At 41.6% G+C, this 25257-nt stretch overlaps 3 protein-coding genes across 5 annotated transcripts; 1 reads left to right on the top strand and 2 right to left on the bottom strand.

The window, feature by feature from the left end:
* The first annotated feature begins 785 nt into the window (after positions 1-785).
* On the top strand, positions 786-5236 carry LOC115763165 (cullin-2). The gene is made up of 9 exons (XM_030705618.1): positions 786-904; positions 1230-1393; positions 1897-2130; positions 2197-3274; positions 3339-3456; positions 3821-3927; positions 4000-4368; positions 4445-4558; positions 4622-5236. The coding sequence occupies exons 2-9, from the start codon at positions 1275-1277 to the stop codon at positions 4751-4753; spliced, it is 2271 nt and encodes a 756-aa protein (XP_030561478.1). The 5' UTR covers positions 786-904; positions 1230-1274; the 3' UTR covers positions 4754-5236.
* A 1350-nt stretch (positions 5237-6586) lies between these two features.
* LOC115763164 lies at positions 6587-17451 on the bottom strand. Of its 3 annotated transcripts, XM_030705616.1 has the most exons (11): positions 17394-17451; positions 13999-14257; positions 13649-13831; positions 12774-12936; positions 12009-12647; positions 11407-11938; positions 9816-10824; positions 9625-9752; positions 9244-9558; positions 9095-9181; positions 6587-8036 (listed from the first exon to the last, which is right to left on the bottom strand). In XM_030705616.1, exons 2-11 carry the CDS (start codon positions 14226-14228, stop codon positions 7894-7896), a joined length of 3429 nt encoding a protein of 1142 aa, XP_030561476.1. In that variant the 5' UTR covers positions 14229-14257; positions 17394-17451; the 3' UTR covers positions 6587-7893. The 3 variants fall into 3 exon arrangements, with proteins under 3 accessions (XP_030561476.1, XP_030561477.1, XP_030561475.1); XM_030705617.1 differs by lacking the exon at positions 17394-17451 and having other exon boundaries at positions 11407-11935; positions 13999-14307; XM_030705615.1 differs by lacking the exon at positions 17394-17451 and having other exon boundaries at positions 13999-14307.
* Positions 17452-18676: 1225 nt separating this feature from the next.
* On the bottom strand, positions 18677-23302 carry LOC115763236 (elongation factor 2). Its single transcript, XM_030705712.1, has 5 exons — positions 23132-23302; positions 22366-22580; positions 21770-22297; positions 20032-20728; positions 18677-19959 (listed from the first exon to the last, which is right to left on the bottom strand). Exons 1-5 carry the CDS (start codon positions 23132-23134, stop codon positions 18868-18870), a joined length of 2535 nt encoding a protein of 844 aa, XP_030561572.1. The 5' UTR covers positions 23135-23302; the 3' UTR covers positions 18677-18867.
* Between the last annotated feature and the right edge of the window lie 1955 nt (positions 23303-25257).

The raw sequence follows: 25257 nt of genomic DNA on the forward strand, positions 1-25257 counted from the left end.
TTCTCTTACGTTAACATAGAAACATAAATACAAACATATGCATATTTATATATAGTTCTACATACACATTAGCTTATCTAGAGCGTCGCATGTTTACTAGAGGACTTCAACGAATTAGTAAAGATACAAACTACAAACGAACTTACATAGCAAAGCAACAAAAACAAAAACAGAATAGCATCAATATATACAAAATCTAACATCAATTCAAGTTTATAAGTATTTGTATCCATACATTTTGTTAGCCTTCCAAAAAATCCTTTATTAATGGCTTAAAGCATGACAATCAACGAAAATTGTGTAAGTTAAAGGCATGACGATGATTGATTAACTGTCAACCCGCTGTTTCCAAGATTAAAATTATGTTTTTATTTAAAATTTGAAAAGAACTAGCAAAATTAAAAACAAAAAAAAACAATACTTGTACAAGTTTAAGTGTTGTGTTTTAAGCTATTAACTGTAAATCTAACATTGCACTTTTATATAATTTAAATAACAAAAAAAAAAACAATCAGCGAATTATAGGAAAAATAAAAAGAAACTAAATAAATCTACATAAATATGTATTAAACTAGCTTGCAACTGTTTGGTATAATTAAATGCTTACATTTGCAGGTTTTAAATTGCGCGCCCATTAACAGCTGATGTTAACAACAGCTGACTTTGAATAATGTGATAGATGTATAATGTTAATATTCGATATGCAGACAGCGATGACTTCTGTCACTATGATGTGTTACCGTACTACGCCATTACAGGGTTGCATATCAGCACTGTCAATTGTCGAAATGGACTGGCAACTCTGTCGCCGTAACATAAGAGTTCATTTTGGATTGTAAAAAAAAGTGCAAAAAAACTAAATTTTACGCATAAATAATTAGTACCTAGTGTAATTAAGAAGCGCGTAAGTGTTCTACACGCTGTTGCTGCAGCACTGCATGTGCCGCTTTTGGGGGCCAACTGCATTTACTGCTGCCCGAGGCCGAGGCCGTCGTCGTCGTCGTTGTCGTTGTTGCTCACATATTTTTTTTGGCCTGGGCCCTGCTGATTATGCCTGGCAGCAACGTACGAGGGGCGACGCAATTTTTACTTTATTTATATATAAGAAAATGCGCGTTTAAAACAAATGCAAGCTGTCACCCAACACTTGATCGTTGCTGTTTTTGTTTGCGATTCGTTGCGACGTCTTTTTTAATGCCATTTTCTAATCGCTGTCCAAACTTCCCCAGTTAAGCAAACAATCCACATCCTCCCACACCCACACACCAGCAGAGATGTCGCTCAAGCCAAAAATAGTGGAATTTGTTGATGTCTGGCCGCGCTTGCGTTGCATTGCCGAATCGGTGATAACATTGAGCAAAGTTGAACGCGCCGTCTGGAACACGAGCTTTAGGTGAGTGCTCTTCATGTTCATATTTATATTGTACAGTGGAACAGCCTTGACAAACTTGTAGAACGCAAAGCTAATGATATTTGGCAGAGGGAGCCCTTAAAAACGGTAAAATTGACCTTAAAAAAATAAGAAAAACAAAGTGTCATTCGTGTGGGACATTGCACAGTGGGACCGTCTGGCTAAAACGTCTACAAATCTAAAATCGTTAAAAGTGGAGCAAAAATATTATCGAAAAAAAAACAACACAAAATATCAATTATTATATTGATGTCGTATTCAAAAACGATAAAATCTAAAAATAACCTATCCTGATAATTCAATTATATTTAATCTTTATTGTTCCGAAATTGCAATTATTTCAATGTACAAATTGATTGTGTTCCACTGTGCTCGCAGCATGATTTGCCAAAAACCAAAATTTTCCTTTACATATATTCACATGTTTTCAATATTAAAACTCATCTAACACACACACACACACACACTTCTATACTTGCACACAGCGATGTTTATACGCTGTGCGTGGCGCAGCCGGAACCAATGGCCGATCGGCTATATAGCGAGACAAAGCAATTCCTTGAATCTCACGTCAAGGAGATGCTGGCCAATAAAGTTCTGGCCAATCATGATACAGCCAATGCCAATAACACGAACAGCAGGCCAGATTTGTTGCAACGATATTATACCACCTGGATGGAGTATAGCCAGGGCATAAAGTATCTTCACCAACTATACATGTAAGTGGCTGATTGCACCGCTTAAAAACCTCTCTCTGAAATATACGAATCGCTTTGCCATTGCAGCTACCTAAACCAGCAGCACATCAAGAAACAAAAAATCACCGATACGGAATCATTTTATGGCAATCTGTCTAGCGATGCCGCCGAACAAATGGAAATCGGAGAGCTGGGCTTGGACATTTGGCGTTTGTACATGGTGGAGTATTTGGCCCAGGACCTGGTGCGTCATATATTGGAAGGCATAGCCGCTGATCGGGCGAGCAATGGCACCCTAGATTCGCATCGCGTCCAGGTTATCAATGGCGTTATACACAGCTTTGTGGAGGTGCAGGATTATAAGAAGACCGGCTCATTAAAGTTATATCAGGAGCTCTTTGAGGGGCCAATGCTAGAGGCAAGCGGTACATACTATACAAACGAGGCCAACAAGCTGCTGCAACGCTGCAGCGTGTCCCAGTACATGCAGGAGGTTATAAAGATTCTGGAGTATGAGAGCAAGCGAGCGCAAAAGTTTCTCCATGTTAGCTCATTGCCAAAGCTGCGCAAGCAATGCGAGGAGAAGTTTATCAACGATCGTTTGGGCTTTATATATTCAGAGTGCCGCGATATGGTATCGGATGAGCGGCGGCAGGATTTGCGCAACATGTACATCGTGCTAAAGCCTATACCCGATAATCTAAAGGCTGAACTGATACAAACCTTTCTCGAGCACATTAAAAACGAGGGCCTCGAAACAGTCTATGCGCTTAAGGGCGAGAATATACACATTGCTTTTGTCGAGAATATGCTGAAGGTGCATCACAAGTATCAAGAGCTAATTGCCGATGTCTTCGAAAACGATTCGCTCTTCCTCAGCGCGCTGGACAAGGCCTGCGCCAGCGTCATCAATCGACGTCCCAGCGAACGACAGCCGTGTCGCAGCGCTGAATACGTGGCCAAATACTGTGATACTCTGTTAAAAAAATCGAAAACCTGCGAAGCGGAAATCGATCAGAAGCTCACGAATAACATAACCATATTCAAATACATTGAGGACAAGGATGTGTATCAAAAGTTCTACAGTAGATTGTTAGCTAAGCGTCTTATACACGAACAAAGCCAGAGCATGGATGCCGAGGAGGGTATGATCAATCGTCTAAAGGTGTGCACTAAAATAGCTTCGATTATATACAATGATATTAAATGTATATATTTATATATTACAGCAAGCCTGTGGCTATGAGTTCACCAACAAATTGCACCGCATGTTCACAGATATTTCCGTCTCCACAGATTTGAACAATAAGTTCAATAATCATTTAAAGGACAACGACATTGATCTGGGTATGTACTGTTAGCCATTACTTGAAGACAAAATAAGCTCGTATTGCACAGCTTGCGTGAAAAAGGGTTTTACTTTCTTTTATATCGCAATATTGTATACTGAAATATTCTTTCCTTCAACAACTTTCCTTTCATCCTATTCTGTCTTCTATAGTATTAAATTTAGCAAAATTCTTTAAACTTCAAGTATAAAACCTTTAAGCCCAAGGGGTGAATATATTAAGTATCCAGTAAATAAAAAAATAGTTTTAAACAGATTTTGGCTTATCTGCTAAAAACAAATACTTAACTGTATATTTATTTTCTGAGAGTATAAACAGTTGTGGTTTACGTATATTAATAATCTTTGTATATTATTTTACAGGCATTAACCTGTCGATTAAAGTGCTGCAGGCGGGCGCTTGGCCCTTGGGCTCCACACAGGTTATTCCATTTGCAGTGCCCCAGGAATTCGAAAAGTCCATCAAAATGGTGCGTTTCTCAATCTAATCTAATCGATTTGCAAGAATTATAGTTAAATTATCCTATATTTTCGTATAACAGTTTGAGGACTATTATCACAATTTATTTAGCGGCCGTAAACTTACTTGGCTGCATCACATGTGCCATGGCGAATTGAAGCTGAGTCACCTAAAGAAATCCTACATCGTGACCATGCAGACATACCAAATGGCGATAATCTTGCTCTTCGAGACCTGCGACACTCTCAGCTGTCGTGAGATACAGAACACGCTGCAATTAAATGATGAAACGTATCAGAAGCATATGCAGCCGATGATTGAGTCCAAATTGCTGAATGCCAGCTCAGAGAATCTCTCGGGTGATACGCGCATCGAATTGAATTTCGATTATACAAATAAGCGTACGAAATTTAAGATAAGCTCGGCGTTACAAAAAGAAACGCCACAAGAGGTGAGTACAAAAACAAAAAACAAAATATATAGAATATATTTCTTATAAATAATGAATTAATGTATATGGTTTTCAGGTGGAGCACACGATCAACTCGGTGGATGAGGATCGAAAACTGTTTCTGCAGGCTGCTATTGTGCGAATTATGAAGGCGCGCAAGGTGTTAAAGCACAATGCGCTGATACAAGAGGTAGGTCAAAAAATTATTATCAGCTATATACAAACTTACATACTGTATACCTCACATCAACAGGTACTATCCTTATCGAAAGTTAGCTTTACGCCCAATATCGCAATGATCAAAAAGTGCGTAGAATCGTTAATTGACAAACAATATATTGAGCGTACGGCTAACTCTGGTGACGAGTATAGCTATATGGCTTAGACTGCGAACTCGGCTCGGACAGCTACTAGAGATTATTACAAAAAGAAAAAAGCAAAGCATAAACAAAAGAACCTTCACTAATTGAATTCACAATGCAAAAACCCACACACACAGTAATAATTGTAATACCTTGTAATACATTGTACCAAGGCATATTTTGTTAAATATTTTAAAAATTCATGACACGCATTACAACAACCAAAACTATGATATTTCTTCTGATAAACAATAACTGAAACCTTACTTGATAGTTTGTCAAAAGCAATTCTGAATTGAAGTCCTTGAGGTAATGCAATCAATATTTGTTTGTTTTTGTGTGTTTTTTCTTTTTTGATCCTAACTAATCCTAAAACAAAAGGCGTATATAAGATGTGCGCATTACTGATACTTTTAGTTAGTTTATTTAGTTTTGTAACGAGTTTCTTTTGGCGCGTGTGTTTTATTTTTTAATGCGGCAATAGTAACATTTTCTTTATGAATTGTATATTTATCTGGTTCACACATACACACCCACACACACACACACACACAAAACACACGCACAAAAACCAAATTGCAAGCGAATGTGTAATAAAAAAAAAAAAACAAAAACAACAAAAAAAAAATTAAATAAAATTGTCTTCACGATTTTAAATTGATGCGTTACATTAGAAACTAAGAACATAAACTATTTCAAATAGTATCCACTCTTTGCGGTCTGTTATTATTTAAATATTTAATTCATTCATTCTTCAACATTTGCTTAATTGTTTTATTTAAATAATGTAGCTGAGACTTGTCATATCATTTTCACGCTCTCAATGAAAACACGTTGTTATTTCATATTTCTCAAAATTTGCAATGCTAGTTTTATTTCATTTCATTAGAAGTTAAATTTCAATTATATCCATATATATATATTTATATATAGATATATATATATATATTAAAAATTCATTTGTTCTTGCTAAAAAATTATATTATTTGCTTTGTTCTGTCTGTGCTAAACTTTTTCCATAGCTCTTTCATACATATGTGTGTGTTTTGTGTGTGTATATGGGGTTGAGTGTAAGTCGATTGTTATTGTAATTTGTCATTATTATTGGTTTTTTTTCTCTGTATTTTCGTATGTGGTTTGTTCAAGCAGTTAATCTGTGTGTTCGCGAATGTAGATTGTACATATTGTTTTTTTGGGGCTTGGTTTAGTTGGTGCTTTAGAAAGTTTGCTCATATATAGGATGTGTGTAAAAGTCTATAGGGGAAAACCACTCTAAAAACGATTTTGTAGTACTTCAGCTCGTTTTTTGTTTTTGTTTATTATTTAGAAACTTGGGGTCTGATATTAAATTTCGTTTTAATAAGATTTCATTCGATATTTTTTTTTCTTCGTAAAAAGTACCCAAGTGCATCATTTGCCAGTTTCACTTAATTGTTTTTAAGTACTTTTATTATTCTGTTTTCTGTTAGTTTCTTTTTCCAGTTTCACACTACTTTTCTAAAAAATATATTCAATAATATTAATACAAATAATTGTACATACAATATAATTAATTATAAATAAATACCAACTTGCTATAGCATAATATAATAATTCGTTAATAATACTTTTCAACTGGCTCTGTCTCTGCGAGCGGGAGGGGGCGGCGCCTGTTTCATAAAAAGCAGCCAATTACACTTAACGTTGTTAGTTTTATTTTTATTTTTGGCCACTTGGCTTATCAGTGTGTTAATAAAAAATACATAATCTTTCATATATATCATTTTTCCCCTTTTCTTTATTGTTTATATATTTAATGACTAGTAAACGTTTACAGTTTTGTTTCTTTACTTATTGCAGTTAATCGTATCTTCCGTTTTCTCAGATTTATATTTTTCGAATTACAAAAAGCAAAATGCTGCCTGGTAAAATTCTATTGAGCGTATTTGTAGGGTTTTCATTTTTTTTTATTTCTAAGATTTGTTTTTCTTTTCTTTTTTATGCGGTTTTCGTTTCTTTTTTTTTTTTTGGAATTCTATGCAAAACGCTGGAAATGGTATTATTAAACATTCTTTGGAATTTGGAGGGCTTTTCGGCTATACTAGTCTCTCAAAATTTCGAATTCAAATTTATTGTTAGATATTTCTCTCAAGCTTTTGCCAGAAAATCTACCTCAAGCCTCGCCGGCCAAGAGAGCCAAAAATTTGTTTAGATCTTTTGAAAGTTCCTAGGCAAATATTTTGCAATCGTCGCCAAAATCCACTTGAAGGCTACTAAAAAAGTCGCTTCATGTATATCAAACATCATAATATAAAGTAAGTAATGCTGCCTGGAACCCTAAACGGTTCAGCTATACTCCAAACTATGTATATAGAGTTTATATACTATATATATAAATTCAGTGCTTGTATAATAATTTTTTTTTTATTTTTCATTTTTTCTGAAATCTTTTTGTTTTTTATTTGTTGCTCATCGTTGCGTGCTTTTTATTGTGTGTCTTACGGCCATGGAATTGTTGCAAGTTCAAAGATCGGGCTACTCATGATCCCATTTAAATGTTTATAGATAATACTGGTTCATCTGCTGGTCTGGTTTGTGCTTTGTGGCATTTTGAAGTTCAAAAATTGTTTTTAATTTGAATTGGTTTCCTTATTTGTTTATCATTTCATTTAAATTTTTCTTGTTTTTTTTTTTTCAGTCTTTACGATTCACGGCTTTGTGCATATTTGAATTATTCAGTTTTTCGCATTTTTATATGACCGATATAGTTGTACATATATGTACGATAGTTTCATATATATGTAGGTGTGTGTATAAATTGCTTGCATATTGAGTGACATTTTCAAGGTGAGCGAACGAGCGTGAGAGTAAGTCAAACGTACTTGTGTGTCTGCGTGAATGGCTGTGTGTGTGTGTGTGTGGTGATGAGCAGGTGACTCTGGGGTCGTGGGCAGGGAATAGTGTATACCCAGCGCTTAACAACGCCCTCTTCATATACCCAAGTGTTACATTTTACATAGTGTATACGTAGGTGCGATTATTATCAACGTTCTTTAAAAACATATATATATATATATATCCATAGTATTTGTTGGAGTGAGGGGAAACGGGGGGCAGTGTTTTGGCTTCGTCTGAAACAAGTTGATTTTTGGTTATTTCTGTTCCTTTTTTTTTCTTGGCTGCTCTATTGATCCAGCGAGGTGGTTTTCGTGCGTTTCCACAGCGTCTTGAAGAGACCTTTCTTCTTGGCCTTGGGCGTGGCACCAACGACAGCGGCGGCAGTGTCCTTGCTGCGACAGCTCGTCTCCTTGCGCTTCGCGGAACCTACTTCAGAGAGGAAGAGAGAGGCAGATGTTGTTTAATATTATACTCAATATTCAATTTATTCAGTGTGCTGTCCTATTGCAGGCTGCAATATTTACATATGTAAAATAGAAATGCTAGATAATATAGTCCGTAATCATCCGAAACCTAATATCAATGAAGGGAATAAAAGAGTGAAAACTGGGATTGGATTTATAGAAATAAGTAGATTTGAACGGGCAAAGTTGGGTAATTTTTAACCATTTTTATACCCTGAACCCATTTAAAATGGGTATAAGGGTATATTGTATTTGTGCGAAAGCCAAATGTATGTAACAGGCAGAAGGAAGCAACTCCGACCCCATAAAGTATATATATTCTTGATCAGCATCAATAGCAGAGTCGATCTAGCCATGTCCGTCTGTCTGTCCGTCCGTCCGTCCGTATGTATGAACGCAAGGATCTCAGAACCTATAAGAGCTAGAGACTTGAAATTTTAGATGTAGATGCTCCTCCCGCGCAGATCGAGTTTGTTTCCGATAATCGATAACTTACTCCGTTTCCAAGCAATCGATAAAAATCGATATCGATATCCTGTTTTTTGGGCAATTTTGGTATATAATAAGAGCTAGAGTCACCAAACTTGACATATAGCTTCTAAAATAGAATATATATATGCATCTGATGTTGGAAGAAGAGGGTTCAGGGTATCCCCTAGTCGGGAGCTCCGACTAGAACCTCTTACTTGTTATTGAGTCTGATATAGATTTCAAGACAGCTCCGCTCTTATTGTTGTATTTAATTTTTATCATTAAAAATATCTATATCATAATTTTCTAAAATCCATTCTCCTGTATGAAAAATAAGTGAAATACTGTTGTATTTTTTCCGATTATTGTTCAACTCAATTTAAAAAGGAATAGTATTTAAACCCCACTATCTTTTCACATAAATTTTCTTTTGTGACCTAAGAAGATATTCAGGAAAATTCCCTTCTATAAGGCGAAAATTAAGTGCTTGCATTTGATTCGGATGGTTTTAAACGTGTAAAAAATAGCTGAAAATTAAATTAGCTTAATTACCTGTTTCAAATTCATATGCATGCTTGCTATTGCTATCATCCATGGGCTGATCGCTGTAGGCCTTGTGCTTGCGCTCCTTGTTGTGCTCTGGAAAATCACCGGGGAAACCAAATGAGTATGGAAGTTATTCGACTCAGGTTCTCACTTACTCTTCTTGGTGATAAGCAAGCTGGTGACACGACGCAGCGCCTCGCGCGGCGACTTATTCAAAAAGGAGGGCGTCAGATTGGGCGGCAGGGTGAGCGGCTTGCGGGATTGACCCGTGCCGGACATGCCCGCCGGATTGTCCCACACGCGCACCGAGGCCAAACGATCAATGTTCTCCGTGGAGGCGGGCCGCATGCTGCGCTGCTTGGGATACCAGCCGCGGGCGGGAGCGCCAGTCATGCGCAGCATTTCATTGGAGGCTAAGGCGTGATTGATGGAACGCTGGCGACAGATTTGGGCGGTGCCATAGCTGCCAGCTGGAAAGGGAGTCGGTTCGTTAATCGATTAGAGTCTCACTTAAACGCATCCTCAGCAGCACTTACCGCCTATGCCCAAGATGGAGTTGCCCATGTTGATGCTGTTCGAAGTGCTGGAACGTGGCGCTGTGCGGGATCCGCTGACGGGTATGGGATCATTTTGGCGTCGATATGGCGTACGTGGTATGTCACAGCTGGGGAAATAGATAGACTAAGTTATGGATGCAGCAAAAGATTGAATAGGGACAGGAGCTCACCCTCTGGCGAATATGGGAGTTTCGGGAAGACTACATGAGGTTTGCAGGCGATGCTCCTCGCGCGGCGATTGCTTCAGGCTGCGCTTGGTGCCATAGTTGATATATCGGCGCTGATAGGAGCCCGTGCCGGCAACGGAGCCGCCATCGCAGGAGGATCCCATCGTGCCCATGGGCGGCTGTGGCAGTGGCGGCATGGCACCTAGGCCAGTGGGCGTCGTGATGCCGCTGCCGCTGCTGTAGCCAAACAGTTTGGGCGATCTCTTGCGGTACTGCGAATCGATGCTCCAGGATTTCATGGTGTTCAGCGAGTGACCAGCACGATGTGGTGGCACCGAAGGCGCCAGCGGCGGACCCGACAGACCGGGCAGGCCATCCGCATAGCTGCTCGACTGATGAGCGGGAGCCGGCGGTGCTGGCAGCTCATCGTTGAAATGACGCACTGCAGCCACATTGTCACGACTGCGTCGCGTGTGGCTATTGCTATGCACCGCGGCGCCCGAGGCGGTGGCATGCACCTCGACGATCGTGGTGCCACGATTGGCATTCCCAACAGCAGCAGCCGCTGCGGCTGCCGGCAGCTCCAGCGGCTTGCGCGGCTCCACGGGCGAAGGCGGCAGCGGCGCATCATAGTCAAACATGTCCGGATTGGAGCTGGGCGGCGACGGCGGCAACGGACCAAAGCCAATATTCTGCGACAGCAGCATCTCCTTGGCGCTCTCCGACTTGTGCACGCCCGGACGGAACTCGAGCACGCGCTTCGCATGCAGCTCTGCAGCGGCAGCCGCAGCAGCAGCAGCGGCTGCGGCGGCAGCGCCCGATGCAGCCGGACTGCAGCCATTCATTGCTGCCAGCTGGACCGGCAGCGGCAAGTCTCCGCGCAGCAGCGCGCTTATGTTGTGCTCGATCTGCTTGAGCGGAGCGCAGCCATAGCTAAAGTCCGACTCCTCGTCTTCCTCCAGGGTGGGCGCCAGATCCGTGTGGGGCGTCGTGGCTGTCGAGACACGTTGTTCTGCAGATAAAGCAAATAAATTAGCCTCGCTTGCAAGAAATCTCTATGGTTTTATCGATTAAAGAACAAAGCTCTATGCTTCGAAGATAATCGAACCAGATATTCCTTCTTTATAGTCCGATATATATAAAATTGTCCTAGCTTGAATATGACATCAAAATGCGTGCATATTCAAAAACCAGAAGTCGATTCCTTAAACACTTTTCATTATTTTAAGCAACTGGGGGAGGATATTTATAATACGAGCTCCTTTTAACTTTGTATGTGAGCCAACTTATATCGGATATTTTCGAATATTTTATCGGAAATTAAGTTCTTCTATTACAAACTTTATCGTTCATCAGGATATCTTGATCTGACTCAGCATTTATTATTTGCACTTTGCTCCTTGGATGTGACCAAATTTTTATAGATCTTCCCATAGAATCGATCGAAAAGCAAACCTTGCTTGATTTTTAGAATAATTTTACGTAACTCTCCAATTACGAGCTTTACAATTCTCCCAACATATCCACAATAATATTAACCTAGGGTATTTGATTTTCGGCGTACTTGTTCTTCTTGTTTTCTGGGTGCACTCACCATTGCCGTTGTAGCTAAACAGATCGTAGCCATTGCCGTTGAGGCGTGCCTCGTCGAACTCCTCGCTGCTGGAGGTGTTGTCCGGCATGGACTCGGCGCTGAGGCGCTTCTCGGTGAGCATGGCTGTCTTGCTTTTGAGTGGCTTGTTACCTATTGCGAGGTGCTCCGTGGCCTCGGCTATGTCCAGGGAGAGGGCTGCCCGTTGGGCTGCAGCCAATTCCAGGGCACGTCGGTTCTGTGCCGCTGCCGCCTCGCAGTCCTTGTAGATGAAGTTCATCTCGGCGGGCGCCGGTGGCGGCGGCAAGGACGCCGATTCGCTGGGCTCGCTGTCGCTCGTGTAGAACTCGTTGCTAATGGCGCCAGCGCCCAGGGAGGTGCGCGGCGGCTTTGGTATGCTGAATATGTCGATGGCACGCGGCGGCTTCTTGGCCGTGGAACGGCGTATGACAAAGGTGCCCTTGCCCAGCATGCTCTGCTCGTTGTAGACGAAGCTGTTGTTGAAATCCGCCAGATTGTTGTCCCGTTGCTGCTGCTGGAGAGATGGAGAGATAAGCAGACACTGAGCGACTGTTTGCCTTGATTTGTGGAGGCAGTGCACCCACCTTTTTGGCCGCTCCGGAGGCTGTCTTCTTAGCGCTTGCACTTGGCTTCTTTTTATTGCTCTTGAAGTGTATCTCCCAGGCGACGCCGTTCTGCTTGACCGGCGTCAGATCCGTGGAGATGGTTGACTCCTCCAGCGAGTCCTCGGAGTAGTCCTCATCCAGTTGCTGCTGCTGCTTGGACGTGGCCACATTCATGTTGGATGCCGCCGGCGAGGCCTCGCCGCTGGACGTGTGCTGGGAGCCCGACGAGCTGCTCGAGCTAATGGAATGTGGATTCAGCATGTGGCACACGGCCTTGTGCTTCTCCACCGAGTTAAGCAGACGCTTGCCGCGCGCACCCTCGCCGCTTGCCTTGGCCGATGGACCCGGATAGATGGTCACCGGATGTTCGTTCAGCATGGGCTCCGGCAGCTTGGCCAGATTGCCACGTAGCACGGCATTGTGCACGGCGCTTATGTCAATGCCCAGAGCATTGCGCTCCCCATTGCAGCTGCCGGTGCGAGCGGCGGCGGCGGCCAGGCCGCTGGAGGAGTTGCACGTGGAGGTGGCGCCCAAATTGGAGGCACGTGCACCGCAGCAGGGCAGACTCGAGTAGTTCGAGTTGGTGGCTGGCGTTGAGTTGGCGCTGCGTGCCTTGGGCTGAGGTAAAGGTGCATTAATTGATTTATCACAGGCTACATACTCTCCATATCAATATTGAGTTATTCAGGTGTTCAGTTGTGTGTGTGTGTGTGTGTGTGTGTGTGTGTGTGTGTCTCGACTCACCAGCGTCGTCTGTATGAGTGGCGTCGTCGCTTCCTGACTGTGCTCCGCCTCCGATAATTTGGTTAGATTCTCAGCCGTGCCGTCAACCTCATTGAAACTGCCTTCGGGCACGGTATCCGTGCTCGGCGTTTGGGGCACATCCTCCGAGTCCTTTTTGGACATGCTGCATCAAAATACATGAAAATACCATTCACATTTATTTTGCAATCTGCCGAGTTTATTAACAGGTGCTTGAAAGTAGCGGAGGCTATTTACTTTTTAATGGGATCTCTCAATTAAAATTAAAGCTTGGCTTGGATCATATTTCAAATATACATATAACATTTTTTAGTTCCTTGTAAGCTTAGATAATAATCTTGTCTTCAATTTGGGTAATATTTGATATGGATATGGCTTAAAAGCCACGACAATTTCTATTTTTTTGCTTCACGGTTCGAACCAACGACTTTTCTTTAGATTCGTTCCATTCATTTTTCACATTCATTGAACCCAAATTGTGTTAAAAGCCTTGGTTCTTCATATTTTAAACAACATTTGATGGGTTTTCAGCCTTGGTAATTAGACAATATATATTTTACATGAGGAGATCATATCATAAGCATAATATGATATCTATTGTTTATTTCAGACAGGTTTACCCAACATATTTTTAAATTTCCCTTTGCTAAAAAGTACTCAGGGAAATTATGATATCGTATATATTATGATATCGTATATACTTCATGCAGTCTTTGGTATTTTAATTTCCCTTTTTTTTATAAGGAAATAAAAAAAGGGTAAAGGGTATTTCGTGGAAGGATAAAGGGTATTGCGTGGAGTCGACTCTTAACCGTAAAAGATTTGGTATCTAAAGTTGAAATGGAAATAGAACTCACTTCTTGCGACTGAGACTCATGTAGCCATCGTCCTCGGATTGGTTCTCGCCGCTGTTGCAGTGCAGGGCCGCCGGCTTGGTGGCCGCCTCCTCGAACTCCGATATGATATCGTCGAGCACTTTGATGGGCTCGGGTATGTCATCCAGGGAGATGGGCTCCAGTGACTGCGGCTGCAGTGGCTCGCTGCGAGAATCGAAATGAAAATCTAATTAGGCTACGTTGAGGGGTTAACTGTAACATTGCCTGCTGGCACAATCTCCCCCCTAGCCCCTTGCTCGCTATCTCTCTCTCTCTCTCTCTCTCTCTTGGCCACAATTTGAATTTAATTTCATTTAGAGCTTGCGACATACTTTTGCTTTTGTTGGTCGTTGTCCGCATCCAGCGCATCCAGAGCTGCGGGCCCTAACTCGGACCGAACATCATTGGCCGACATGTTGTTAGCTGCAGTCGCTGCAGCTGCCGCTGCCGCTGCCTCTGCCGAAGTCGCCGCCTCTGCCTCCGCCTCTGTCTCTGTATCCGCCTCCAGTTCGAGCGCCTCCACAGAATCGCGTGCGCCACACGATTCAGGTGTTGTCTCCATTATGCGATTTTCATTGAAACCAACTGCAACTTTATTTTGAACGTATGTTATTTTTTTTTTTTTGTTGCTTTTCTTCTGTTTTGTTGATTATGAAAATGTAATCAATGCGCCCACAGTTGCTGCTGCTGCTGCTGCTGTTGCTGCCTCAGTCGCAGTCGCTGTCGCTGTCGACGTCGCTGCTGCTGCTCGCCTTTGTTGTCGGCAGTTTCAATTTTCATCTATGCAATGTGTGAAAGTGATTGGCGTTTTTTTCAGGTCATTAAATTCGTCATCCAAATGCTGCTGCGAGTGGGCGGTGGGCGGTAGGCGGTAGGGGGGCGGGAGGTGGAAAAAACGGGTGGGAAACATGAGATTTTCGCTTAAATAATCAAACTTGTAATTTCTCTGGCTCCAGTTGTAAGCCGCTTAAGTCTGTGCGTGTGTGTGTGTGTGTGTGTGTGCGTTTTGCTATTCAATAAATATTTAACATTGATTCGATTTGCGTAACATTCCAATCAGACGTGCTTAGCATTAACGATTCGGGTTGAGAACGAACGGATATTAGTTTTTACGCTCGATTAAATGGGCGATTGTTTAGGATAATTAAATGTGCTTACAAGGCTCGACAGTCATAAAAAAGTTATTCCAATTAATGTACGTATATACATATGAGAGACTTGCAAGTACAGTGAAAGCTCGGTGAAGCGAACAGCTCAGCTTATAGTTGCTTTGTGCCAAGTTTAATGTCTGCCAATTCACAGAAAATGAAATCACTTTTACCAAAAACGAAATATGTCAATTTTCAAAAACTTAACTGGCAAATTTGTATAGAAACAATTGGGGTTTTGGGAACTGACACGACAGTTTTCTCCCAAAGATAAGCTCTGCAATTACCAAAAGCTAGCGGAATGGATGATTAGCACATTTATCAAGACCCCATTTTAGCCAAATGCAATATTAGTATTTCCAGTCGGGTTAATAGAACCAAATACAGTGAAAACTCGCTTGAGCGAACGGAGAGCGACGGGTAATATTTGTCCGCCAAATAGAGGTGGAAAGAGTTTCGTTTGATTCATTATAGAGGGGTGTCCGCCTAATAGAGGTGTCGATTATAAGCGATTTCCACTGTATATACATCCCTTTTAGAGTATTTCTTTATATTAATTGTTTTTGCGGCAAGGGTTTCAAAATATAAAATATATACTTGAATGAAAGATAATATAACTTTATATAACTTGAATTTCTCGTTAAATGCATTTCGACTGCATTCAAAGTCGAAAAACAACCTATTTCATTAAAGAATATTAAAAGAAAATCTTGAAATTGGTAGTTTTTCAAAGTTTAGAATTTCAAAAACAACTTTTTTTTATTGTTCTCTAAACAAGATTAAGTTTCTAAATTTGGCTTAGCACAAGATATTTTGAGATTAAATTTTGATTTACCATCAACATACGTAGAACTAAGTTGAAAAATAAGGAATGTTTGCGATGTTTTTTTTAGTTTTTTGAAATGTTTATCAATTCAAGCAGGTTTAAGTAATGGGAACAAAGCGCCTGCAAGCGCAGATGCTCGCCCTTAAGAATTTTCCCAATAGAAACAATAGAAAACGAAGTTTTTGTTTCATTGAAAAACCCAACGAATTTTTGCAAAATGTTTTTTTTTTTTGTTTTTCACAACTTTCTTAAAATTCTCTTCATACATTTTTCACATGCGAAAACCTGGGAAACCATCTCTGAAAAGCCAATTAAAATTTGTTGGTTCGTCCAAACAAATTTGTGCATTGATTTTTCACGTAGAGTCTTTGCCCCATTGGAGTCGGAGGTGTGAAAATGGGAAACTGTTCGGCGCTAGTGAGGGAAAACTATTTTCGCAGCTTGCTCCGACGAACCTCTTTTTCACCTCCCCCCACCCCGCACCCCCATCCCTTACCCTACTGGTACAATTTACTCTTAACTCCTTCGCTTGCGTTTCCTATCTTCATTCATATTTTCTATACACTTTGTTGAGAGGAGTTTTGTATGTGTGGGGCTCAGGCGCACTCACACTCACACTCACACACACACTAACACACACACAAGCACACGCACACGCAGCGACAGATTAGCCTGGCCGCCTTCCGCCCACAGCAATACATACATACATATAAAATATATTTTATATTCCGCTATACATAAACAACTCATGCACACACACACACACACATCTACACGCACACGCACACGCAATCACGCTGCTTTTGTCTTTGTGCAAAAATAAAAACTTTTGCGTTGGCTGCCCCAAAAACGCATTTCAACGGATGCAGCAACAAAGTTAAATAAAAAAAAACCGAAAAGTTTGCCATTTTTAAGTTTCTAATACGGCAAAATTTCATTTCCGCTCTTATCGGTAACTGTCCATTAAGCCAGTTTCAATTCGAATTTCAAACTTCAGCTGCAGCCACCCACACACACACACACCCACAGACAGCCCAAAGCTCCAACTTTGTCTAACTGTAAAATATACTGCGGCGACGTTGGCGTCGCTGCCTTTGCCTCTTGCCTTTTGCTTTACTGAATGAAGTTGCCTGGCGTCGACGTCGTCGCAGGGAGTCTGGCATCGATTTTTTCATATGCAGACGCACACACACTCCAGCCCACACACACACACACTCACACAGTTGGCTTTAGCATTTGGTTTGTTTTTTTTTATTTTTCGCTGGCATCGCATAATAATTACAGTTAAAAGCTTTTACTGCCAAAAGGTCAAATCAAAAATCTTCCAATTGGAAATGTTGCTAAATATAGCAAATATGATGAGCCCGTGTGCGCCAGAGCGAGATAGACTACAAGCCTAATGCTGCTGTTTGTAATGACAGACCTAGCGGCGGCGGCGGCAGCGACGTCGGCGACGGCAGCGGCTTTTGAGACGATGACAAAAACAGACGGCAACTTCCGAGAACAAGAGAATTCTATTCGCATTTTGCAATTTGCTTATTACATACTGACACACACACACACACACACACACACACATGTGGACACAGACACAAACACCTATACATGTGCAGACGTGGGCTTTTGTTGTTTGTTCCGCTCGTTTGGCAAACGAATTCAGTAAATTGTTGACTATTTTTGCAATATTTAATTCGATCAATTTCGAATTTGAATTTCAAACACAGCACAGACCGCAGACCGCACTCACACATACCTATTGAAATTTACAAAAATATTGCAACGCAAACGACGCGTAACCAACAGCACATACACGTCCGTTCGCTTCGTACACCGAAACACGACTGAGCCGCAGAGAGAAGCCAATTGGACACTATACTGTTACTGTATCTGGTGGATGTTATTCGCTTGTGCTTGTAGTTGTTGCTGTTGTTTATCCCTCTACAGCTCCACGCAAAGAGAGCAGGTAAAGAGCAGACTTTAATAGGCTGGCATTGCCTGGTGTGGGTGCACGATCCAATGATCTGCCATAAATCACTCTCTTCACATGCCCATGCGTTTGCTCTCTCTGCTATGATAGTCCTGCTGCTATTACATTTTAGCTGTAAATGAAATTTAATATGTGCATACTTTATAACTTTTCATTTTCTAATAACTAATTAATAGAGGGTTAGAACTAGATTTACTTGCTAGACTCGGGCAGCCATACAAAAGCAGAGAGAGTGCAATATAAAAGAGAACGCGCGCATTGATGTGGGAGGTTGAGCTGCATTTATGCTCTCTCCCTCTATCTCTCTCACTCGCTCGCTGCCACCCCACAGCGAGCTGCTGCTGTTGTTGTTTTTGTTTGCCAAACGCCGCATGTCGCTCATTTGTTGTAATCATTAACATTGATTGGCATTGTGTGCTTTGCTTTGTGATTTTGCACATGGCCACGCGGCACGTTTACGCACAAGAACGCTGCAACAAAAACAACAAACGACAAAACGCAACCCCCGGTTGCAGTTGTCAATGCGGCAACTACAGCTGTTACGGACTTAACAGAATAGTGTTGCTCAATTTAGCTAGGCTCGGCATGTTAGCTGGCAAAACAGTTGTTTTTGTTTTTTTGTTTAGAATAAAGCTGTTGTGATTAAATGCTTAAAATGTGTTTGAGCCTTCATTTTAAACAGATGTGGAATTATGTTAACATTGTAGCTTTTTTTTGTCGACAATTCAGCACAAAAACCTGGGGTGTAGCTAACATTGTGACGTTAAGGCATAACATTAAAAATTCTGTTGGTTTAACAGCGCCGTTAATTTAACGTGCTTAACGCTAACAGCGTCCACTTAACAGCAAGCATGCTAATTGCTCTTAGCTATATTTCTGATTGGAAACAGCTCACAGATTGTATCTCTCCTCTTTGTATCTGCAATAGATGCCCCCTCGCTTTTGTTTCTATTTTTGTTTATGTTTCGAGCACATTCTAAGTGCTCTCTATGTATTTGTTTTTGTTTTTTTTTTTTATATAAACTTAAGTATAATCATTTAGTTGATTTATTTTTGTTGTTTACTGTTATACAATTAATAATCATCAAAATTTCTTTAATGTTGTGTGTGTTTTTAAAACGCTGCCAGCGGCCACAGCGACCTTTGCGATGTTATTGTTGTTGTTGTTGCATTTTTGATCGTTCCACCACATGCTTGTTATTAGCCAGCTGCAGCCCGTTGAGCCCCAAGTTGGAGTCGCTTACAACTTGTCCAAATACTGAGACAGATCGGGCAGACCCTCCTTGAGACCCTTGCGCTTACGGGTGTCCTGGACAATCTGGTAGGGCTTGCTGGATGGCTCGCACGGGTCACCGGGCAGCACCTGCCAATGGTCGAACACGCACTGTGGGAAGGCCTGGCCGCCGGTGTTGGAGCGCAGATCGGCGGTGAAGCCGAACGACTCGTTGACAGGCAGATAAGCCTTGACAACGAACATGGGCGTGCCCACGACCTGGTTCTCCTCGAAGACATGGCCACGACGTCTGTTCAGCACACCGTAGATACCGCCAACGGCGACCTCGGGGCACTGAATCTCGCACAGATAGACGGGCTCCATCAGGCGAGGGCCGGCTGTAATGGCAGCGGCGTACAGGCAACGACGGGTGGTGGGAATGATCTGGCCACCGCCGCGATGGATGGCGTCAGCGTGCAGGGTGACGTCATAGATGTTGAAGCGAACGCCACGCAGATTCTCATCGGCCATGATACCCTCCTTGGAGGCCCACTGGAAGCCAGCGACAACAGAGTCCTTGATTTCGTTGAGGTACTGCACGGACTTGGTGCAGTCGAGGATGAAGTTGGGTCCGGTACCATCGGGGCCGAAGCACCAGATCTTACGGGCCTCAGTCACATCGTAGTCGTATTTCTCGGCCAAATAACGGGCGCGCACCTTGAAATCATCCTTGGAGCTGACCTCACCGTTATCAATATCTTCGGGCAGACCGTCAGGCATGGGCAGAGCCTTCATAAGCAGACGATTGTGCTTGTTGGGAGACTTGGACAAGCACATCTGGTTGGACTCCTCACAGACGGTTTCACGATAGGAGACCACAGGATCGGACTTCTTCAGGGGGATGCAAGCGTGATCCTCCTCCAGATCCTTAAGGCAAATTTCCAAATGCAATTCACCGGCACCGGCAATGATATGCTCACCGGACTCTTCAATGATACATTGCACCATAGGATCGGACTTGGCCAGACGCTTCAGACCCTCCACCAGTTTGGGCAAATCGGCAGGGTTCTTGGGCTCCACAGCGACACGCACCACAGGCGACACGGAGAACTTCATCACCTGGCAATTGGGAAATTGAAAGAGATTTTAGTCAGATTATCTCTTCAGAGATGGAGCTGTTATTCCATTTACCTTCATGTTGTGGGCATCCTTGAAAGTAGTGATGGTACCGGTCTTGACCAGGAACTGATCGACACCGACCAGACCGCAAATGTTACCCGAGGGCACATCCTCAATAGCCTCCACATAGCGACCCATCATCAGGATGGTACGCTGAATGGCCTTCTCATACAGATCCTCCTTCTTGCCGGGTGTGTAGTTGGGGCCCATGATGCGGCACTTCTGGCCGGTGGCCACCTTGCCGGAGAACACACGGCCGAAGGCATAGAAACGTCCCTTATCGGAGGTCGGTACCATCTTGGAGATGTACATCATCAATGGACCATCGGGATCGCAGTTCTTGACAGCTACGGCAGCCTCATCATCATGAGGACCCTCGTACAGCATCTCCATACGGTACTTCTGGGCAACCACGGGCGAGGGCAAATGGATGGCAATCATCTGAAGCAAGGCCTCACCGGCTGGCAGCCAGGTGCGCATCACGGTCTTCAGCAAAGCCTTACCATCCTTGTCCTTATCCTCGTGCTTCAGGGTCACGCCGATCTTCTCCAGCAGCGTGTTGATCTCCTCCTTCTTGTAGTTCATGATGGCATCGAACACCTTGTAGATGGGATCCAGAATGTACATGCAGAAGGAGCGCTTGTTGTCCACCTCCTTTTGCTTCTGCCATTTCTTGGTCTTGGCATTGAAGAAGTTCTCACCCCACAGACTGCAAGAACATAGAATAGAAATTGAGTTTGCAAGTTTCTTTTTTAAATATTTTTAACGTTTACAATTTTAGACCTGCTTCACAGTTACTCTATACTCTCTATAATATTCTATTTTTTTTATTTCAGATATAACCATTTGGCATTTCTCTAAATATCCGAGTATTTTAGGTAAGTGCAACTAATAACAATTTTTTCTTCTTCAGAGTTTTAATATTTTCTTAACTATTGTTAATATTGTTCTTTGCATGTATTTCCTATTTAAATTTAGCATATACATATATTTATTTTCAATTTGTTCTAGTATTGATGTGTTTTTTGGCCCTCCTTTAAAATAACTTATCTCTCAGATTTCAAATTTTGGTTATTTATTGACAATATTCCTATATAAATTTGGCCCGCAAATTGATTTAAATTGTTGCTTGTTTACATAAGTCTCAGTTTCTTTGTTCTTTAGCAAAATATCAGTTTTCAAATAGTCTTTAGACTTTCATTGTTATGCGATACCATTTCTTGGGTAAAGATCAACACAGGCCCTAACAGAAATGATGCAAGACAACAATGTGTTGCCATGCGCGAGTAATATAAATAGATCATTTTCCAAATTCCAATTAAAAAAAAACATTGATAGGGTAAAAATACTCCGTAATATTCTCCGACTCTTTAAATAGTTATTTCTAATAATGCTGGAGAAAAAGTAAATTAATCCAAAATATAAACATGGTAAACATATAGATAACAGTTATCAGAATATATATCTATAAAATTATTTTGGGTAAATTTGTCGAGTCGCTGCCTTAGCAAATGCACCGTTGGAACATTAGGAAAGCGGTTCCGGTGCAGCGTTTCAGCCGCGTCTTCAGTTTTAATCTGCTTTTATTATTGTTGCACTTGTGGCGCCGTCAGCACGCGCGGTTCTATCGAAGCTGCCGCCCTTTGAAGGGGAGGCAGAGATCAAAAGAAGTCGCACGCTCAGCGTCACACGTTTTGTGCTAAAAGCGAGCAAATGGGTTGCAGATATGTTTATACGCGAGGATTCTTACCGGTTCATTAGCTTGACAACATCAATCTTGAACTTCTCGGAGTACATCTCGGAGAACTGCTTGAGGGTGAAGGCCCAGCCGTGCAGGCCGGAACCGAAACCGACGGAACCCTTGCTGGGATCCACACGCACCTCACCCATTGGACCGCCATCGTCGTTGTAGGTGGCAATGATGACGTTCACGTTCTCCACAATACGCTGGAAAGTCTGATAGAGCTCCTCAGCGTCCAATTGCAGCTCCAGCAGAGCGCGATCCATCTTGTTCATGAACAGAATGGGCTTGATACGCTCGGCAATAGCCTGACGCAGCACAGTTTCCGTTTGCACGCACACACCGGAAACGCAATCCACGACAACGAGGGCACCGTCGGTGACACGGAGGGCGGCGGTCACCTCAGAGGAGAAATCAACGTGACCGGGTGAATCGATCAGATTGATCAAGAAACCCTTGCACTCCTTTTCACGCTGATCGGCTTGCGTGATGAAGACCAGATCCTTGTCCTCGACCTCAAAGTACATGGAGATGGCACTGAAGCAATACAAAATGAGAAATATTAGCTTTTGAGGGCGTGGTTAGCTGGTGATTAAACGCCTTACGTTGACTTGATGGTAATGCAACGTTCCTGCTCATCCTTGCGCGTATCGGTGAAACGCGTCTCGCCAGCCTTGGCGCCGGCAATGATACCAGCCTTGGACACAAGCGAATCGGTCAAGGTGGATTTGCCATGATCGACGTGAGCGATGACGGACATGTTGCGTATATTACGCTTCTTGTCCATCAGGCCACGGATTTCGTCGACGGTGAAGTTGACCTATAAACGACAGCATGAAAAGAGAAAGTCATGAGAAAACTTGGATAAACTGCATGAAAATCAACTGTAAGCCGTGAGAGTAGCTGAGCTGCGATTAAAAATGGCGTTTGCTGCCAATACACATACATACGAATGCAAACACACACATTGAGCTCAGGCGATGTGATATTTTGTGAGGTTAGAATAGAACCAAAAACCACTTCGCTGGCAAAACTTGTACAAGACAGCTCTTATATATATATATAATCACTCACACTTGCATTGAGCAAACATCTGGCCACATTTTAGGACCGTTCTATTTTTTCTGTAATAGTTGCATACGTCATTGTGACGGCCCCTTGAGCTATTTTCTTTGTCTTGCATTTCACCATTGCCTCACTCACACACACACACACACACATTCACAAGTAGACTGTGTCACGTCTGCAGTTTTTTTGCGCATCATTTTATGCAGTTGTCTGCTACACACACAAACAAAATTACGATGCACTTGACTGCGGCGTTTAATTCGCCTGCATTTGCTGCAATTATTTGGTATTATTGGCACCTACCATTTTGGATGTTTATTGATTTGCTTGGACCAACTTTAAAAACACTACACGCCTGCACTGGCGTATCGACAGGAAAGAACGGGCAACGTCGCTGTGCTAGAGACGGAACGGCCAGCTAATGTGCTATCGATAGTAACACTCGATGTTCGGCTTCTTGCGGCTATCGTTGTTGTTGCGTACACTATCGATATAAACGATTCACTCAGTGCGACCGTATGCGAAGAAAATGTGCTTGTGGCTCGCGCGCAATTAGAATGAAAATTAAAAAACTTATGAAAATGTTTGACTTGTGGAAATTTGTGTATACTGTATTCGACTCGAAAAGATTGCTTTTCCATTGAATTTTCCATTGAAAAGGGGTTCGGGTGAGTGTGTTTTGTTTGATTATTTGATTATGGCAGGCTTATGTCCGCTGAAAATATAGTTGATTTGCACATACATATGTACACACATACATACATGCATATATGCATGTGTTTGTAAATGCATTCACTTCTACGTGCAATATGTAAATGCATATGTATGTGTTAACATACAATTTTTTTGTAATGAGAACAATTAACTCTTGTTTACGATTTATAGATATTGATCTAGCACATTTACTACGGTATAAACAATTTTCCAGCCTAATTGCTCAATTTGTCTGCGCCTTTAATCGCTTTTCCCCAAATTGTTTGCCAGGCGTGAAGGGCATTTTCTGCCCCACCCACGCTCATAGAAAAAATACTTGTTGAGTCATTATTGACTATTGTTTGGCTGTTAACAATTATAACTTGATTATAAAACAAGAATTGCTCGCATTAAGATATTATTTGACCTCCTTTGCGGCTGTTTAGCAACATTTTAAGATGTTGCTCAGCTTATACTCACCGCAGTGACTGCAAAACTGTCGCAAACCAGTTCAAACGTGTTCGTGACAAGCCTGCATGAGCTGCAGCCCATTTTCACTCAAACCGGTTGCAGCAACATTGCTGCCATTCACAACTACAGTCTTCGGCTCGTTGCAACGCGACACGTTGCAGCAACAATGTTGTCGCAACATCATTGGCTGTGGTGCCTGCTGCCAGTTCGGGCACATCCGACGCGCCGGCCGAACAGTTTTCAAGTGATTTTCTGTGCGTACGGTTTGTGCTAGCGGTAAAACGAAAGCTCCGATTAACTGAAAGGCACACACACACGTGCGTATATTGCTGTTGTGCGAAGTGTGTCTGTGTGTGTTGCATTTTAAGGATGCGGCAGTGCATAATAATATAATAATTCATTAGAAATTTTATATAAAAATGATAAAATAGAAATATACTAAAATAGCTTGTGCGAATATTCCAATTGGATGCCAGCAGAATTAACCGATGGAATGTTAAAAAATTATAAAAGAGAATAGTGAAGATCAGTTTTGCCGATTGTGAAAGAGAAAATCTTAAGAGCGTGTTTAAAGGGAAATTCTATTAAAAAAGGAAGTTTGGATATTTTTAGATCGCATTGATTGGGAATTTCAGTAATATTAGATTTTTATGGAAGATTTGCAAAGCGCATTCAATTAATAGAAAAACATTTTAACTTTAACTTAATAATTTTTTAAACAATATAAAAATGTGAGCTTGAATCAAATTTTTATTTACTATAAATAAATAAAAATTTTATATCACTTAAAATAAATAATAAACCAAATATATATATCAATTTGCATTAAAATCTAATGCAAGGAACTGATTTTTAAATTGAATCAAAAACAACTTTAATATAAATAATTTGAAAATAAAAAAGAAAATAAAAATATTATAAATAGGATTAAAAGAGAAATGTAGTTTGAATTCCTTTGACAAAATGTAATGTGTGGCCAGTAAATCCAAAGAGAAAATTTCCCTACAAGAGCATTAGCTGAAGGCTTTTAATTATCCGATCCAATTGGAATTTTAGCACAAGCTAGCCAAATAAAAGGACAATCCCATAAAAGACGAGAATAATTACATTTGAAAAGCAATTTTAATTTTTAAAGCGCATAAAACAAACTGATTTATCAGCTGCAGAAAATTGCATACCTTAAAAAGTTTCGTGCCACCTTTTCCCTTTGATCTGGAACCAACAATAAAGCATAAACAATAAAAAATAATTACGATAAATTCAAC

Source organism: Drosophila novamexicana, unplaced genomic scaffold (assembly GCF_003285875.2).
Source record: "Drosophila novamexicana strain 15010-1031.04,08,12 unplaced genomic scaffold, DnovRS2.1 tig00000689-arrow-pilon, whole genome shotgun sequence".
In the NCBI taxonomy this organism is placed as follows: domain Eukaryota; kingdom Metazoa; phylum Arthropoda; class Insecta; order Diptera; family Drosophilidae; genus Drosophila; species Drosophila novamexicana.

Bases quoted from the DNA above. Each gene is read 5' to 3' on its own strand.
- LOC115763165 (XM_030705618.1), top strand. From the start codon at position 1,275: ATGTCGCTCAAGCCAAAAATAGTGGAATTTGTTGATGTCTGGCCGCGC. The intron at 3,457-3,820 runs GTATGTACTGTT...ATTATTTTACAG, and splicing joins GGACAACGACATTGATCTGG to GCATTAACCTGTCGATTAAA. The intron at 4,559-4,621 runs GTAGGTCAAAAA...TCACATCAACAG, and splicing joins ACAATGCGCTGATACAAGAG to GTACTATCCTTATCGAAAGT.
- LOC115763164 (XM_030705616.1), bottom strand. From the start codon at position 14,228: ATGGAGACAACACCTGAATCGTGTGGCGCACGCGATTCTGTGGAGGCG. The intron at 13,832-13,998 runs GTATGTCGCAAG...CGATTCTCGCAG, and splicing joins AACGACCAACAAAAGCAAAA to CGAGCCACTGCAGCCGCAGT. The intron at 10,825-11,406 runs GTGAGTGCACCC...CTTTATCTGCAG, and splicing joins GTTTAGCTACAACGGCAATG to AACAACGTGTCTCGACAGCC.
- LOC115763236 (XM_030705712.1), bottom strand. The intron at 22,298-22,365 runs GTAAGGCGTTTA...GTATTGCTTCAG, and splicing joins TGCATTACCATCAAGTCAAC to TGCCATCTCCATGTACTTTG. The intron at 19,960-20,031 runs GTAAATGGAATA...CCCAATTGCCAG, and splicing joins AGGATGCCCACAACATGAAG to GTGATGAAGTTCTCCGTGTC.